At 34.5% G+C, this 13681-nt stretch overlaps 3 protein-coding genes and 1 non-coding gene across 7 annotated transcripts; 2 read left to right on the top strand and 2 right to left on the bottom strand.

The window, feature by feature from the left end:
• The first annotated feature begins 267 nt into the window (after nt 1-267).
• On the top strand, nt 268-5140 carry LOC11412762 (pentatricopeptide repeat-containing protein At2g02750). Its single transcript, XM_039834211.1, has 3 exons — nt 268-3742; nt 4051-4707; nt 4822-5140. Exon 1 carries the CDS (start codon nt 443-445, stop codon nt 2303-2305), a length of 1863 nt encoding a protein of 620 aa, XP_039690145.1. The 5' UTR covers nt 268-442; the 3' UTR covers nt 2306-3742; nt 4051-4707; nt 4822-5140.
• LOC11423766 (SNF1-related protein kinase regulatory subunit gamma-1-like) lies at nt 2264-5951 on the bottom strand. 2 transcript variants are annotated; one of them, XM_024785189.2, is made up of 6 exons: nt 5826-5951; nt 4810-4986; nt 4289-4731; nt 3500-3766; nt 3251-3423; nt 2264-2698 (listed from the first exon to the last, which is right to left on the bottom strand). In XM_024785189.2, the coding sequence occupies exons 2-6, from the start codon at nt 4976-4978 to the stop codon at nt 2419-2421; spliced, it is 1332 nt and encodes a 443-aa protein (XP_024640957.1). In that variant the 5' UTR covers nt 4979-4986; nt 5826-5951; the 3' UTR covers nt 2264-2418. The 2 variants fall into 2 exon arrangements, with proteins under 2 accessions (XP_024640957.1, XP_039690146.1); XM_039834212.1 differs by lacking the exon at nt 5826-5951 and adding an exon at nt 5064-5150.
• Nucleotides 5952-8004: 2053 nt separating this feature from the next.
• Nucleotides 8005-13294, bottom strand: LOC11413967 (single-stranded DNA-binding protein WHY1, chloroplastic). Of its 3 annotated transcripts, none has more exons than XM_039834809.1 (7): nt 12963-13294; nt 12634-12707; nt 12358-12450; nt 10095-10189; nt 9227-9300; nt 8999-9087; nt 8005-8249 (listed from the first exon to the last, which is right to left on the bottom strand). In XM_039834809.1, exons 1-7 carry the CDS (start codon nt 13183-13185, stop codon nt 8139-8141), a joined length of 759 nt encoding a protein of 252 aa, XP_039690743.1. In that variant the 5' UTR covers nt 13186-13294; the 3' UTR covers nt 8005-8138. The 3 variants fall into 3 exon arrangements, with proteins under 3 accessions (XP_039690743.1, XP_039690742.1, XP_003613602.1); XM_039834808.1 differs by having other exon boundaries at nt 12607-12712; nt 12968-13293; XM_003613554.4 differs by having other exon boundaries at nt 12607-12707; nt 12963-13292.
• On the top strand, nt 8454-8527 carry TRNAV-AAC (transfer RNA valine (anticodon AAC)). The gene has a single exon. It is a non-coding gene; the product is annotated as a tRNA-Val (tRNA).
• Nucleotides 13295-13681: the final 387 nt, after the last annotated feature.

Raw genomic sequence — 13681 nt, 5'->3', positions numbered from 1 at the left:
ACTTGACATGCTTTGACCATATTTTTCTACTAATTCGATAAATAATATCATGTAAAATGTTGTTGGATTCGTCTCGATGAATATGCATTGGTACGTGTGTCAGAGTCAACTAAGTCATCTATTGAGGGACGGAGGGAGTATTAATTAGAGTTATAATTGAAAAAAAGTAATTAATGTTGTATTGTAAAATGAAATGGATCAAGATTCTTAGGACAATATTTTTTTACAAATGAGTCAGTTAAACGGAGACGGAGCGAATACAAAACAAGATAAATGAGATTGCCTTAGAAAAAAAAGTTACACAGCTAAGGGTGTGAAATTGTTCACCTTGATGATTCATTTGGTGAACACTACAAACACAAGCGCAACACAAACAAGGTTAGGAGAATACAACTGAAAATGACATAACATGAGATGACCAAAAATTGTAGAGTAACCTTCCATGAAGAGTGACATAACAGTAACAAAACTAGTAGCAAATGGTTTATACAAAGAAGCGCTTAACCTATATTCACACCTCCACTCTTCCTCCCCCACCCCTAACACCTTCACCTTCCCCATTCTCCTCAAAGCATGCTCCAATCTCTCTTCCCCTTCTCAAACTCAAATCCTCCATGCCCATCTCTTCAAAACTGGTTTCCACTCCCACCCTCACACATCCACTGCCCTCATTGCCTCTTATGCTGCCAACACTCGCTCTTTCCACTACGCCCTTGAACTGTTCGATGAAATGCCTCAACCAACTATCACTGCCTTTAACGCTGTACTTTCTGGATTATCGCGAAACGGGCCTCGCGGGCAAGCTGTGTGGCTTTTCCGCCAAATTGGGTTTTGGAATATTAGACCCAATTCTGTCACGATAGTGTCTTTACTCTCTGCACGTGATGTAAAAAATCAAAGTCATGTGCAGCAGGTTCATTGCTTGGCATGCAAGTTAGGAGTTGAATATGATGTTTACGTTTCAACTTCGCTTGTTACTGCTTATTCGAAATGTGGGGTTTTGGTTTCTTCGAATAAGGTTTTTGAAAATTTACGCGTGAAAAATGTGGTTACTTACAATGCTTTTATGTCAGGGTTGTTGCAAAACGGGTTTCATCGTGTTGTTTTTGATGTTTTTAAGGATATGACGATGAATTTGGAGGAAAAGCCAAATAAGGTGACTTTGGTGTCTGTTGTTTCAGCATGTGCTACGCTTTCAAACATTCGTTTGGGGAAGCAGGTTCATGGGCTTAGTATGAAACTAGAAGCTTGTGATCATGTTATGGTGGTGACTTCACTTGTGGATATGTATTCAAAGTGTGGTTGTTGGGGTTCTGCTTTTGATGTTTTTAGTAGAAGTGAAAAGAGGAACTTGATCACTTGGAACTCAATGATTGCAGGGATGATGATGAATTCAGAGAGTGAGAGGGCTGTTGAATTGTTTGAGAGGATGGTGGATGAAGGGATTTTGCCTGATTCAGCAACTTGGAACTCTTTGATTAGTGGGTTTGCACAAAAAGGAGTGTGTGTAGAAGCTTTTAAGTACTTCAGTAAAATGCAGTGTGCTGGTGTGGCTCCATGTTTGAAGATTCTCACTAGTCTTTTGTCTGTGTGTGGTGATTCATGTGTGTTGCGAAGTGCGAAAGCGATACATGGCTATGCTTTAAGAATTTGTGTTGATAAGGATGACTTTTTGGCAACTGCTTTGGTTGATACGTATATGAAATGCGGGTGTGTTTCTTTCGCACGTTTTGTTTTTGATCAGTTTGATGTAAAACCAGATGATCCTGCATTTTGGAATGCAATGATAGGAGGGTATGGAACAAATGGAGACTACGAGTCTGCTTTTGAAGTCTTTTATGAAATGTTGGATGAAATGGTTCAACCAAACAGTGCAACATTTGTTAGTGTTCTATCTGCCTGTAGCCACAGTGGCCAAATTGAGAGAGGGTTACGTTTTTTCAGAATGATTAGAAAGTATGGTTTGGATCCAAAGCCTGAGCATTTCGGATGTGTGGTTGATCTCTTGGGTCGAGCCGGTCAGTTGGGCGAAGCTCGAGATTTGGTGCAAGAATTAGCAGAACCTCCTGCATCTGTTTTTGATTCTTTGCTTGGTGCATGTAGGTGCTACCTAGATTCCAATCTTGGGGAAGAGATGGCCATGAAACTTATTGACATAGAACCGAAAAATCCAGCTCCACTGGTGGTTCTGTCTAACATATATGCTGCATTGGGAAGATGGAGTGAAGTAGAAAGGATAAGAGGATTGATCACAGATAAAGGATTGGACAAAAACTCTGGTATTAGCATGATAGAAGTTACATGAAAACTGCTTACATAGAAAAACTTGAAATGAAATGTTATTTTTTCTTTAAGATAACATAAAGTTTGTTACATTTAGAGTGTTCTTTCTTCTGCCTATTTAAACTTCCTCGTAAATCACTGATTCAGCATCTCTTTAACTGCAAATCCGTAGTAATCGTCAAAATGGTAATCAGGTTCAGTGATGAAACAAGAGATTACATCTCTCAGTGTGATGACACCAACTACTTGATCTTGTCCATTTACTGTATAAATCCTGTGAATAGACTGTGAAGCAAGAGTGTGAATCACGCTCTGCAGAGTTGCATCAGGCTTGCAGGTTATAGGCCGAGTAACTTTTCCAGATTCATAGGATGCTGAGACAATTTTCTTCATGAAATCCATCACAGTGAGATTCCTGAAAGTCAAAATACAGGGATGGTGAAGAAGACATTTCAGTTGAGTAATTAGTTCTCTTACAAGTTACAAGCTTGTGTGATGACCATTGGCCATAATTGTAGCTATTGATTGTTTTCCTTAAATATTCCCACAAACAATCACACACATGTATATTAAGTGGTCAATCTTATGACCGTAGCTGATTAATATTTTTCTCGATCTTAGAGGTCAATGGCTTGACTAGATATACAATTTATGATTGATTGATATTTTTAAACTTGATCTCAATCTTAGAGGTCAATGGTTTATACAATTCATGATAGAATTTTATGTCGTAGTTTGATCCATATAGCCGACTCACCTGGTGTTATAAGACTTGGTTGTTGTTGTAGTCATTTGTTTGATTATCTTTATTTTTGTATTTTAACCAAAGATGAACCAAAGAGAGTTTTATTTTTGAAAATGCAGAACCAATTTTGTATCTGATTTTAGATTTTACAGACTAGCGTGTTTCCGTAATTATTGTTAGAGATGCATACCACACGGATTCCCAATTTCTACTTAGGCTCACCTAAAATTGGAGAAAATTTCAGGCTTTAGCAGCAAGTATCTGATGTCTCTTATGCTCAAGTTTCCAACAATTGTCTTTGCTGGCCCCTCGACTACAGGAAGACCACCAATTTGATTATCCCTCATAATCTTAAAAGCTTCAAGAATCAATTCATTACTCTGGATGCTAATAACCTGGACAAGAAGAAATAAGGTGTTTTTAAATCTCCAAGTTGAGGGAAAGCTGAAAGTTTTAAACGCAAATCGTTACCTTATCAGCAGACATAAAAGGAAGTCCAAGGTCAGCCATAGGCCTGGCTGCAATGCAATCAAACCAATCTCTTCCTCTGCATCCTTCAAGACCTTGGATAACTGCAGACTGGGTAATGAAGTTTACTATGTCTGCTTTACCGGGTTCTATCACTGGTACATTCCTCAGCCTATACTTTGAGAGCAACAGCAAGACAGTCAACATAGCACTATTTTTTGCAACAGGAACAAAGGGTGCCCATCGGTATGATTTAAGTATTGATCGCACCTGAAACCAAAACTCGACATATATCTCTCTTTTATTTTTTATGTGAAGGTTAAGCAAAATTTTTGCTACACTATAACTAGCTCAATTTATGCACACAATGGTTTTAAATTGTTGTCACAGTTACCCAGTGAACTTTTGTAATGCGGTAAAATGCGGCTGCAATTGCGGTTGTGATGTCATTTAGAGACCTCTAAAACTGTTATATTGCGGCCACAATTGCAGTTGCGGACCACAATTTATAGAACTATACATAACAAAAAACATTTCTCAATTCTATTGTGCAGGAACACAACTATAATTTTTCGATGAAATACATATGATTGACTATCAACACAACAAAAGCCAAATGAATAGCTAACCAGCCTGTCTCAGCTAGAAATGGTCTCCTCTCTTAGGGAGAGATATTTTATTTCAAAGATTTCTTCTCAACCAAGGAAGAAAAAAGCTTAAAACAAAAGTGCAATAAGCTCAAAAAAAAAAAAAAAAAACTGACAGTTTACAGTAGAACCATTGTTTGCCTACCGTTGTTGACTTGAAGGGTTCTTCTTGCAGTATTACTTTGTAAAAGTCCTCGCCGAGGTTATTTGCAGCTTGCGGAGCATCTTTAGCCATGGTTTTATCTGCAGCAACACCACCTACCACTGCTGCACCTACTGCAGCAGCAGTTAGCCCAGCAATTGCAGCAGGACCTGTAGCTCCTAATGCTATTGCTCCCAAAGCACCGACAGTTCCCGCGCCAACTCCGGCAGCTGTTGCTGTACCAGCTGATAGAGCAACTGCAGCAAGTTCTGCACTCTCCATCACCCAGAGAATTATAGCTGAATAATCTATGATGCCAAGGTACCTGTCTCTCCAATCTGAGCCAATTCCTGCATCGGGGTCCTTAACTGGTGCTGCCAATATGTTGCTTTCAGATAGAATCTTAACAGCTTCACCAACAGGTGTGTCTGCTAGAATTTCAACCACTGCCAAAGTAGTGATTCAAATTAAATGCATAAGGTGATATCTTTGAAATGCATTTATATATGGTTAACAGCCCTTACCTTTTCCTCCAGGAACTCCGGGAAAAGAAGAAACAGGAATCTTTGCAAATGAATCTGTCAATGTCTCCTGCAATGTTTGTGGTAGCTTCTTTCTTGATTGTATGGTTTCGAAGTAGCGGTCACATTTTGAAAGTTGGGTGCTTGTTCTGACCTCTTGTTCATGTGCCATGTTTTGAACTGAAGACATTTTTATTAATTCAGGTTTCAATGGTTTTCATGAAATTGCAGAACTGTAGCAGAAGAAATATCTATACCTTGTCTATTTAGCGTACTTTTGATTTCATTTTTGTGAGAGACTATAGTGATTCTAAAATTAAAAATTTAATTTTGACATGATTGAGTGTTCTAGAGTTGACTTGTTTTTGCTTCTGCAATGAACTCTAACTTGAAATTTGAAGCTTTTGCTTTCAAACGTGATTTTTAGCCTGAAATCAACTCACTTTCAGGCGAATATATCCAAATAACTGTGACTACACACAACACAACCAAACACTTCATTTAAAATGTACAGATTTAAAAAATGCTAGTATCATTCAGGTTCATTATTCTCTCAGATCTTTATCATTCCAAAGGATTTTTTTTCCTCAAATATGAAGATGAATCCAAAGTGACTGAAAATCTAAATGACTTGTATGGCAAGGCTATGAATTACATTTTATTAGGTTGCAAGATTATACTCATGTCACAATATTTTATCACGTTGATCCTATAAATGAATGAGCTAGTGATCAATATTACTTGCTCATCTCTTATATTGTTTATTAGTTATTACATTAATCATGGGTCATACCTATTATTTCCTCATATTCTAATGTTTGATTGGTATGGCCAAATGTGTATCATTGAAACACAAAATTTGGTGAAGAAATTGTTTATCATAATCATAATAAGATAACATAAACAATGTCAACCTCAAAAAACAATGAACAAACATGGTGCAATTGTAAACTTATAGTGCAATGCTTTGAAATTGTAATGCATGAAGAATAGACAAGTGATTTGAGAGGTTGACGTACCTATCACGTTGAGAATGGCAATGGATTCAGACACAAATTAAAGTTAAATATCTGTGATCTATTATGGAGAAGTGGTTATGTTTGTTTTCTCAATGGCCTTTGAGAAATTCTAGCAGTGCCATGTGTTGTTATATGACTCGTGTCAAAGGCTCTTTGTACCACTTGTTGAATTCTAATGCAAATAGTTTGTTTTTTCTCTATTATTCATTCTTCCCTCTCCCACACACATTACACCGCATGTCTCTAAACTATTTAGAAAGTTTTATATAGATTGTTAAACTAAAAAATTTGTAATCAAATCATGTACTAATACAATTTTTTCATAATTAGTTCCGACCAAAGACTGTAACAAAACAAACGCATCTTATTACAAAGATCATATTGGTTTAGGCACACATTTTTTAGTTTATAGACCTATTTAAAAAAAAAAAAATGGTTTAAGCCAATTTTTTTTAGCAAATTGAAAATTAAATGATTTAGTCCAACACGCTTCATTTCCACACTCCTTCATCAGTCAAACATCAGATAATGCAGGGGCGGTTTTACCACTCAGCTAGTCTGGGCACACCCGGGCTCTATGACGGATCTCCTAGAAGATTCATAGGAGCCACTGCAGCCCTCAAGTTACCTATAATTATCATATTATCCATAATTTATCATATGTTACATTGATGTTGTAGTGGATTGGCGAGCTCCCTAACTCTCAAAGGGCGTGTGTTTGATCCATGGTACTTTTTTTTAATTTTTTTTTTCTATTGTATTAATAATAATATCTTAAAACTATTTAATATGTATTCTAAAAATATTTGGCAAAATATTTTGCCAAGGCTCTACAAAATTTATGGCTCCGCCACTGTTTTATGCTATAACAAGGTGATATGTATTTTTAAGGATGATCAATTATTGTTGGGATGTAGGGCAAAAAGGAATTTGGTTGTTTATAATTTCAAACGGGGCACTCTTTAGATTTCAAAGATTCGACCCATCAATAGTGAGATTGGCCCGGTAGTCTCTGAAAGTTTGATATCACCTTGTTTCTAATTTAAAGATGTAGATGTGTTTCTATTTGACTTGAACTTTAGACTCGATTGCAACTTAATTTCCAAATATGTTATTTATTTCGTACTTGTTCTAATCATTGGTGACTTCATGGATCATTGTTAATTAATGTCTGATTGAATCTCTAGTTTGAGAAATTGTTATGTTATTCCCATTTATTAGATATTTAGATTTCTTGATTCTAGATCAGTATAATTTGAAATGGCCTGCATTTTTTTCTTTTTCATTTCATCTTATTCGCACATGTTTTGTATGGCCTGCATTTTTTTTTTTGTTTCCTGGAGGTCTACATTAAACTATTAATAGTTTGAAATGACCTTCTACTATTATTGAGAAGCCTAGCTTTGATTCCAGCCCTTAAAATGAAAGTCAAATCAACTACTACTTCAAAATGAGATGGTCATAGTAACTTATGAAATGTAGCATTTAGATATCTCAAGCCAAACATCTCATAATGGTGGTACAATTGCTTGCTTCTATAGAACTTTATGTTCATATCATGCAAGCATAGCCACTTATTATTTTGTTGGACATGTTTGATGTAAAAGCTGATTAATTAATGTTTCCTCCTTTTCTTTAGTGATTATTTTTAGAAGGATGTTACCATAAGACAATGTAAACTCACAACATGCAGAATTGGTTATTTCTGCTTCTGAATGGAACAATTTCTTCGAAATGTTTTAAGTGTTCAAATAATTTAATTTCATTAAGACTATAATTAGTCTGAACAATAAAGCATTGTGTGCATGAATGGTAACCACTCATTCTGAGCTTCAATCTCTATGATCTTTGTAAATATTGAACCAAATCATTTATGCTTATGTACAATAATACAGTAACCGTTTATTTATCAATTAAGAAGTTAAGAGTGTAAGTTCAGTTAAAATTGAAAGGGAACAAAATGATTAGCACAGAATATATTAAATATTCAGACTCGTTTAAATCTTATATGTCATCATTTGTGTTTGCAGCAATTTGCCACTTAATAAGTATCATCCATCTTGTTTGTAGGTTAAAATAAAATTAAACAGTTACATTCACTCCGGTTTTCAATTTAAGTAAAAATTGTTAAAACTAAAGACACTTTTATTTCATTTTATAAAAGTGATTATATAAACAATTGAATTAAAAAATGTGCACCAATAATGATACTTCTCAAAATGAGGTGATTTAATTTAACACATTCTAAAGTTAATAAGATCATACAAGATGGTGTATTGTAACTTTCTATGGTCATTAATACTGCAGATCACCCTATCTGTTCCATTCAAAGTCTTCTTCTCTTCTTCTTGGGTTTGCAATATTTACTTCTGGCTTTATGGAGTCGGCAAAGGCATTCCAACCTAAGAGATATGGCATGATAAACTGCATAGAAAATCAACAAAATTTACAATATTAATCAAGTTGAGTGCATAAAGAGCAATATGCAATTACTCATGCAAAAAACATATTGTCGAGGGTCCATTCGCGGAAGATTGGCTTTGATGAATAAATATAGATTCACCAGAGCATACAATGATTACTGATAGTTACAAAATATACTCCTAAAAACTACATTTAGGAACAACAGGTTTCGTGGTGTAGTTGGTTATCACGTCAGTCTAACACACTGAAGGTCTCCGGTTCGAGTCCGGGCGAAGCCAATTTTATTATTTTAATTTAATTTTTGAGTAAAAAAACTATATGTATGGCCACATATTTTACAACGTTGATTAAACATAATCAGGAGTTCCTAATTATGAATTGTATTAGACAAAAGCAGAAATTCTATAAACCTTGAAGATTTCCCCACACTTTTTATGCAAAAGGCATATTCCTAATTTAGCTAGACAAGTATTTTCTTGATAGAATGTTTAGAGAAGCTACTATTTTGCAAGAAAATTAACTACATGAAATAGATTTGATTGCATCTTCTATGGTATATAATAACAAAAAGTCATTTCTGCTTAAAAAAAGCTTTTCTAAAATAAGCTGGTCTCTAAATAAGTAAGGTGATATCTACACTAGAATTTTAGTGGGATAAAATTACGACACACTTGAATCAAAACAAAGGTAGGGGGTGACCAAGGGTAGAGAGGGAGAGAGAGAGAGAGAGAGAGAGAGAGAGATCATACACTGAAAAGTGAATTGAAAACTGCAAATTCCGCTTTTGTGACAGGGATAAATATGTTCTCATCGATGTTCTTGAGCTGGTTTTGGACACCTTCGAAAATTGACAAAACAATGTCAGAATTGAAGTTATATTAGTGCAGGGTGGAAAGAATCGATCCAAGAGTATATATTAACAATTTCCCGATGGAAGGGAAGTATATATATTAACAGCAGTTTATGAAGAGCATTACTTAGTTTAAACATGTGACCGGAACCGTCGTGAAGTGGCTCCACCTTTAAAACTTTTCTCACTTTACCTTCATCACTGCATAACAAGACAATTTCTCAAATTTTGTAAAATTATAAAGGGTCATGCTAACATGTGCCCTTACATGTTAAGGATTCCACAATAAATATTTATTGAAAAAAATTAAGTTTCAACTCTTTGAGAAATAAATTGGCAATTTCAAATACAAAATTTACATATTAAGTTCCTTAACATATGTTAGCCTTTTCCAAATTCTTTAAAATTATAAACTGTCATGCTAACATTAAATCTTGGCAAAGACATTGAATACTTTTAACTATTCGGTTAGTAAGCATTATTTTTTTTTTAAAACAGGAAAGATTATAGCATTTCACTAACAATTATAATGCGTATGAATCTGCATATATGGGCCCTGTTTGGATAAACAGCCTAATTAAGTGTTTATAGCATAAAAGCTTATCATGTATAAGTGCTTATGTATAAGCTATTTCTACAAGAAAAGATAAAATAGTTAAATTGTTTTCATAGAAGCTATAAGCTATTTTCATTAACTATCCTGAAGAGCTTAAGTAAATAAGCTGAAAACAGCTTATGGTCTTATGGACATATCATAAGTTATTTCCATGACCTCTCTCAAACAGTTTCACAAGTGCTAGTAGATAAACTCAAATAACACAATAAAAGCAGGCCCGTGACAATTGCATATTTGAAGACACCACCAAATCCCTTCCTATTTGAGAAGGAAAGTCTATTTTTATAACAAGAAAAAACACGCAAAGATCAGAAACTTTCAATCTGTTATGCTCTATCATTCAGTAAAATAATTAGAAAGGGTAGAGCACAAAAACTACCTTCTTCCCATAAAAGGATCGTGAAAAATTTCACAAGACTCCCTTGCACCAAGATTAATTAGATTTCCCATTTCATCCACAGATAGTGAAAACACCTGTGTTCAAGCAAAGACAACTAAATTACATAAAAGCAAATTGATGGACAGTCATATCAGTTGCTACTTGTTAGCAGTAAATTAAAAGTATAAAAGAAATCATTTACAAAATGTACTATACAAAGCTCATTCAAAAAACAATATAGAAGTTCCTTAATTTTACCATACATAAGCAAAAACGGAACACATAGACCTGCATAAATAATATTACAGTTTTACAAATTAACCCTGTCCTCAACTCCCTTGAGTTAGGTCCAAAGTTATCAAACTCAAGACTCTACGTAAACCCATGCATATAATCTCTGTATGACTGACTCAAAGACTCATAATAGTTAATTTGATACAAAAATAGTGTTTAAAACATAATTTAATAGGAATAAAGCAACAACAATAACTAATTTTAAATATTCTGCAAGCAAAATGGGTTCATAGTGTCACAATTCGAAATTGATAGGCAAATTGATATTATCTTGTCAGAGAATACACATAGTGTCACAATTCAAATTAGACAAGAATGCACAAAAGAACGAAGGATGGTGGGACTGAGTTCCCCTCGTTGGAGCACTTGGAAGAGCTAGGTTTCAACTTGTCAGAGTTAGGTTCATTCACCTTATTGCCTCATTGGATTCATTACAAACTTGCAACCGTGGGTTTGTTCGTGTTTTCTACTCCATGACCTCATAGGAACTAGGAAGTACTGTGGGGTTGAAACTCAATATACTGTTGTTCACCTCCTTTGCAGATGGGTTCTTAATGTGATGTTATATGCATCTGCAGAGTCGAGTGCTACAACTGTGATGGTATTTTGTGCACTGTGAACCTTATTATTCAGATATTGCTTTTCGGAATTCTAAAGAAAACATTGAACTGTTGTCATTTTAAACATATCTCCGGAAAACTAACCATTAAATTTTAGACTCTCAATTGTCCTCAAACCCGTACGCTTCTGTGAGTTAACTTGAGAGTTTGACACTCATAGCCATTCAAAACTAAGTAGGATCCTCACTACATGGATTTTACCTCAAAACATTCAAATTTTTATTACTCTTCGAATTTCTTACTAATCAAGCACATTTTCCAATTAATCATAACTAAAGTTTTTGTAGGATGAAAAATACACAGCTGGAATACTAGTGTAGCTTCTTAAGTCTAAATAAATACTCATTAAGTAACATGTTGATATATTTTCCAATTCAAAGAGCAAGAGAAGAGAATTTTAAGTTTAAAGTTTTAGATACGTTAATACATTTTGAAATTCAAAGAGCAAAGAGAAGAGAATTTTAAGTTTAAAGTTTTAGATACGTTAATACATTTTGAAATTCAAAGAGCAAAGAGAAGAGAATTTTAAGTTTAAAGTTTTAGATACTGACTAAACAAAACTTCTAAAGTTGAAAAGAAGTTTGCGTCACAGGGGAAAATTTAAGGTGCTGAGAGTTATACCAGCAGCAACTAAGATTTGGTCATAGTTTTATTAAATATTAGATAATTATATAATATTTTAAAACAATCGAACAGCTTGTATGTTTATTTTTCTACATGTTATATCTTCAGTGGACTTGATACCATAATAAAAAATATATATTATATTTTTTATTTTATCTTGAGACCAAGAGACTAATAAATAAGTACAAAATCCAATGTTGTCAATTGTTGATCGCAAAAAAAATAGCTTTGTTCAAATTCCAGTACACTACAACGTTACAGCACTACCACTGCTATAGCTGCTACCTGACAGCATTGTACTAAATCGCGTGTTGCAGAACAATAGCATTTTGTTCAAACTCTACGTCGCTTTAGTGCTGCTATACTAGCCATTATTTGACAGCAATGTGTTAAATCGCGTATTGTGGAACAATAGCAGTTTGTTCAAATTCTACAGCGCTATAGTCTTAGTATAGTAGCCGTTACTTGACAGCACTGTACTAGATAGTGTATCGCGGAACAATAGTCGTTTGTTCAAATTCCGCTATGACGCTACTTCCTCGTTACTATTACTATAAGCAGATATTCATTGAATAATTGATGTATCTGGACTATATTATAAACCAGAAAAATGAACGTTTGCTTATAATATGGAGTGCTTGACAACATCGATAGAATCTAAATTCTAGAGAGTAAAGATATCTTATATGCTGCCAACACCAAATTATAAAAGAGCAATAACTCACCTGCTTTCTGTTCCAATCATATTGGCGAAAACCGGCAGAAGGAACAAACTGTAGCAACATCAAACCTTCTTTAGATATCTTGAATGTCCCTGACTACAAAAACACACAAAATGTTCCATAACTAAATAAACACACCAATATTCATAATTCCATAAAACATGAGAAATTTAGATTAGAACAAGACAAAAAAACCTATGATAACTAACATCCATAAAATGAACATGATGAAACAAAAAAAAAAAAACATACATCCGATGAAGTGAATTTTGGAAGTACAGGAGACACAACGAGCACAGCTTTCCCTTTGTAAACTGAACGACTAACATGAACCCTTGCTGGTAATTCTCCAACTGAACAACACACACACACACAACAAATACAACTTTAGAAAGAAAAAAAATAATACCATCATGATGAAAAAATAATAATTATAAAAATTGTTAACTGACCTACGAAGCACGGATACAGACACGGACACGGACACGACACGGACACGCCGGGACACGCCTAATCGGGAAGTGTCCGTGCTTCATAGTAACTGACCCATTATTTTATATCATAAGTTAAAATGATTCAAAAAAAAATATATATATTTTTATTTTTACCTGAAGAGGAGAAAGAAGAAGAAGAAGATTGAGGGCGTTGAGGCGGAGGGAATGGTTTGGGATGGAAAAGCTCAGGGTGGTGACATGTGAGGGAGAAAGTGGGACCCACGCGACGTAAAAAAATGGATTTTTTGGGAGTGTTGATGATGAAAGAGTGAGTTGGGACTGAAAATGGGTTTGTAGTTGTATAGGACTGTGGTGGTTGCAATTGCAACATCTTCATCTTCTTCTCTACTCTCGATCCTTTCTTGTTGGTTGTTTATGTTTATGTTCTCTTACTTTGGTATATACAAGTGCTATCTGTGAAATTATGTAACATATTGTAGGAATGATTGATTGAGATATGAAACACAGTGATTCAAGCTTTTTTATCACAACAAAATTTAATATGAATATGAACTAGTTTTCTTTTTACTAAAAATCAATATTTTTAACCAAACAATTGAGCTCAAGTGGTAAATGAACTTCATCAATGTCGAATTATTTGGAGGAATTGGGTTTGATTTTGGGATGGAACAAATCTTGGTCAAACTATACTTACCACACGACCGAACTCCAGATTACTAGAGTCTCTTTACCCTTAGAATCGAAGGGTTAAACAAAAAAAAAATCAATATTTTTAGTTTCCGAGTAGACATCCTATAACATATACAAATAATGTTGAGGTTCAAATTCTATATCTCTCATTTATCTAATAATTGTTAAATTGGTATAGTACA

This window comes from Medicago truncatula, chromosome 5 (assembly GCF_003473485.1).
Source record: "Medicago truncatula cultivar Jemalong A17 chromosome 5, MtrunA17r5.0-ANR, whole genome shotgun sequence".
Taxonomy (NCBI): Eukaryota; Viridiplantae; Streptophyta; class Magnoliopsida; order Fabales; family Fabaceae; genus Medicago; species Medicago truncatula.
The sequence above is the reverse complement of the archived record's forward strand: the minus strand, read 5'-3'. Positions and strand labels throughout refer to the sequence as shown.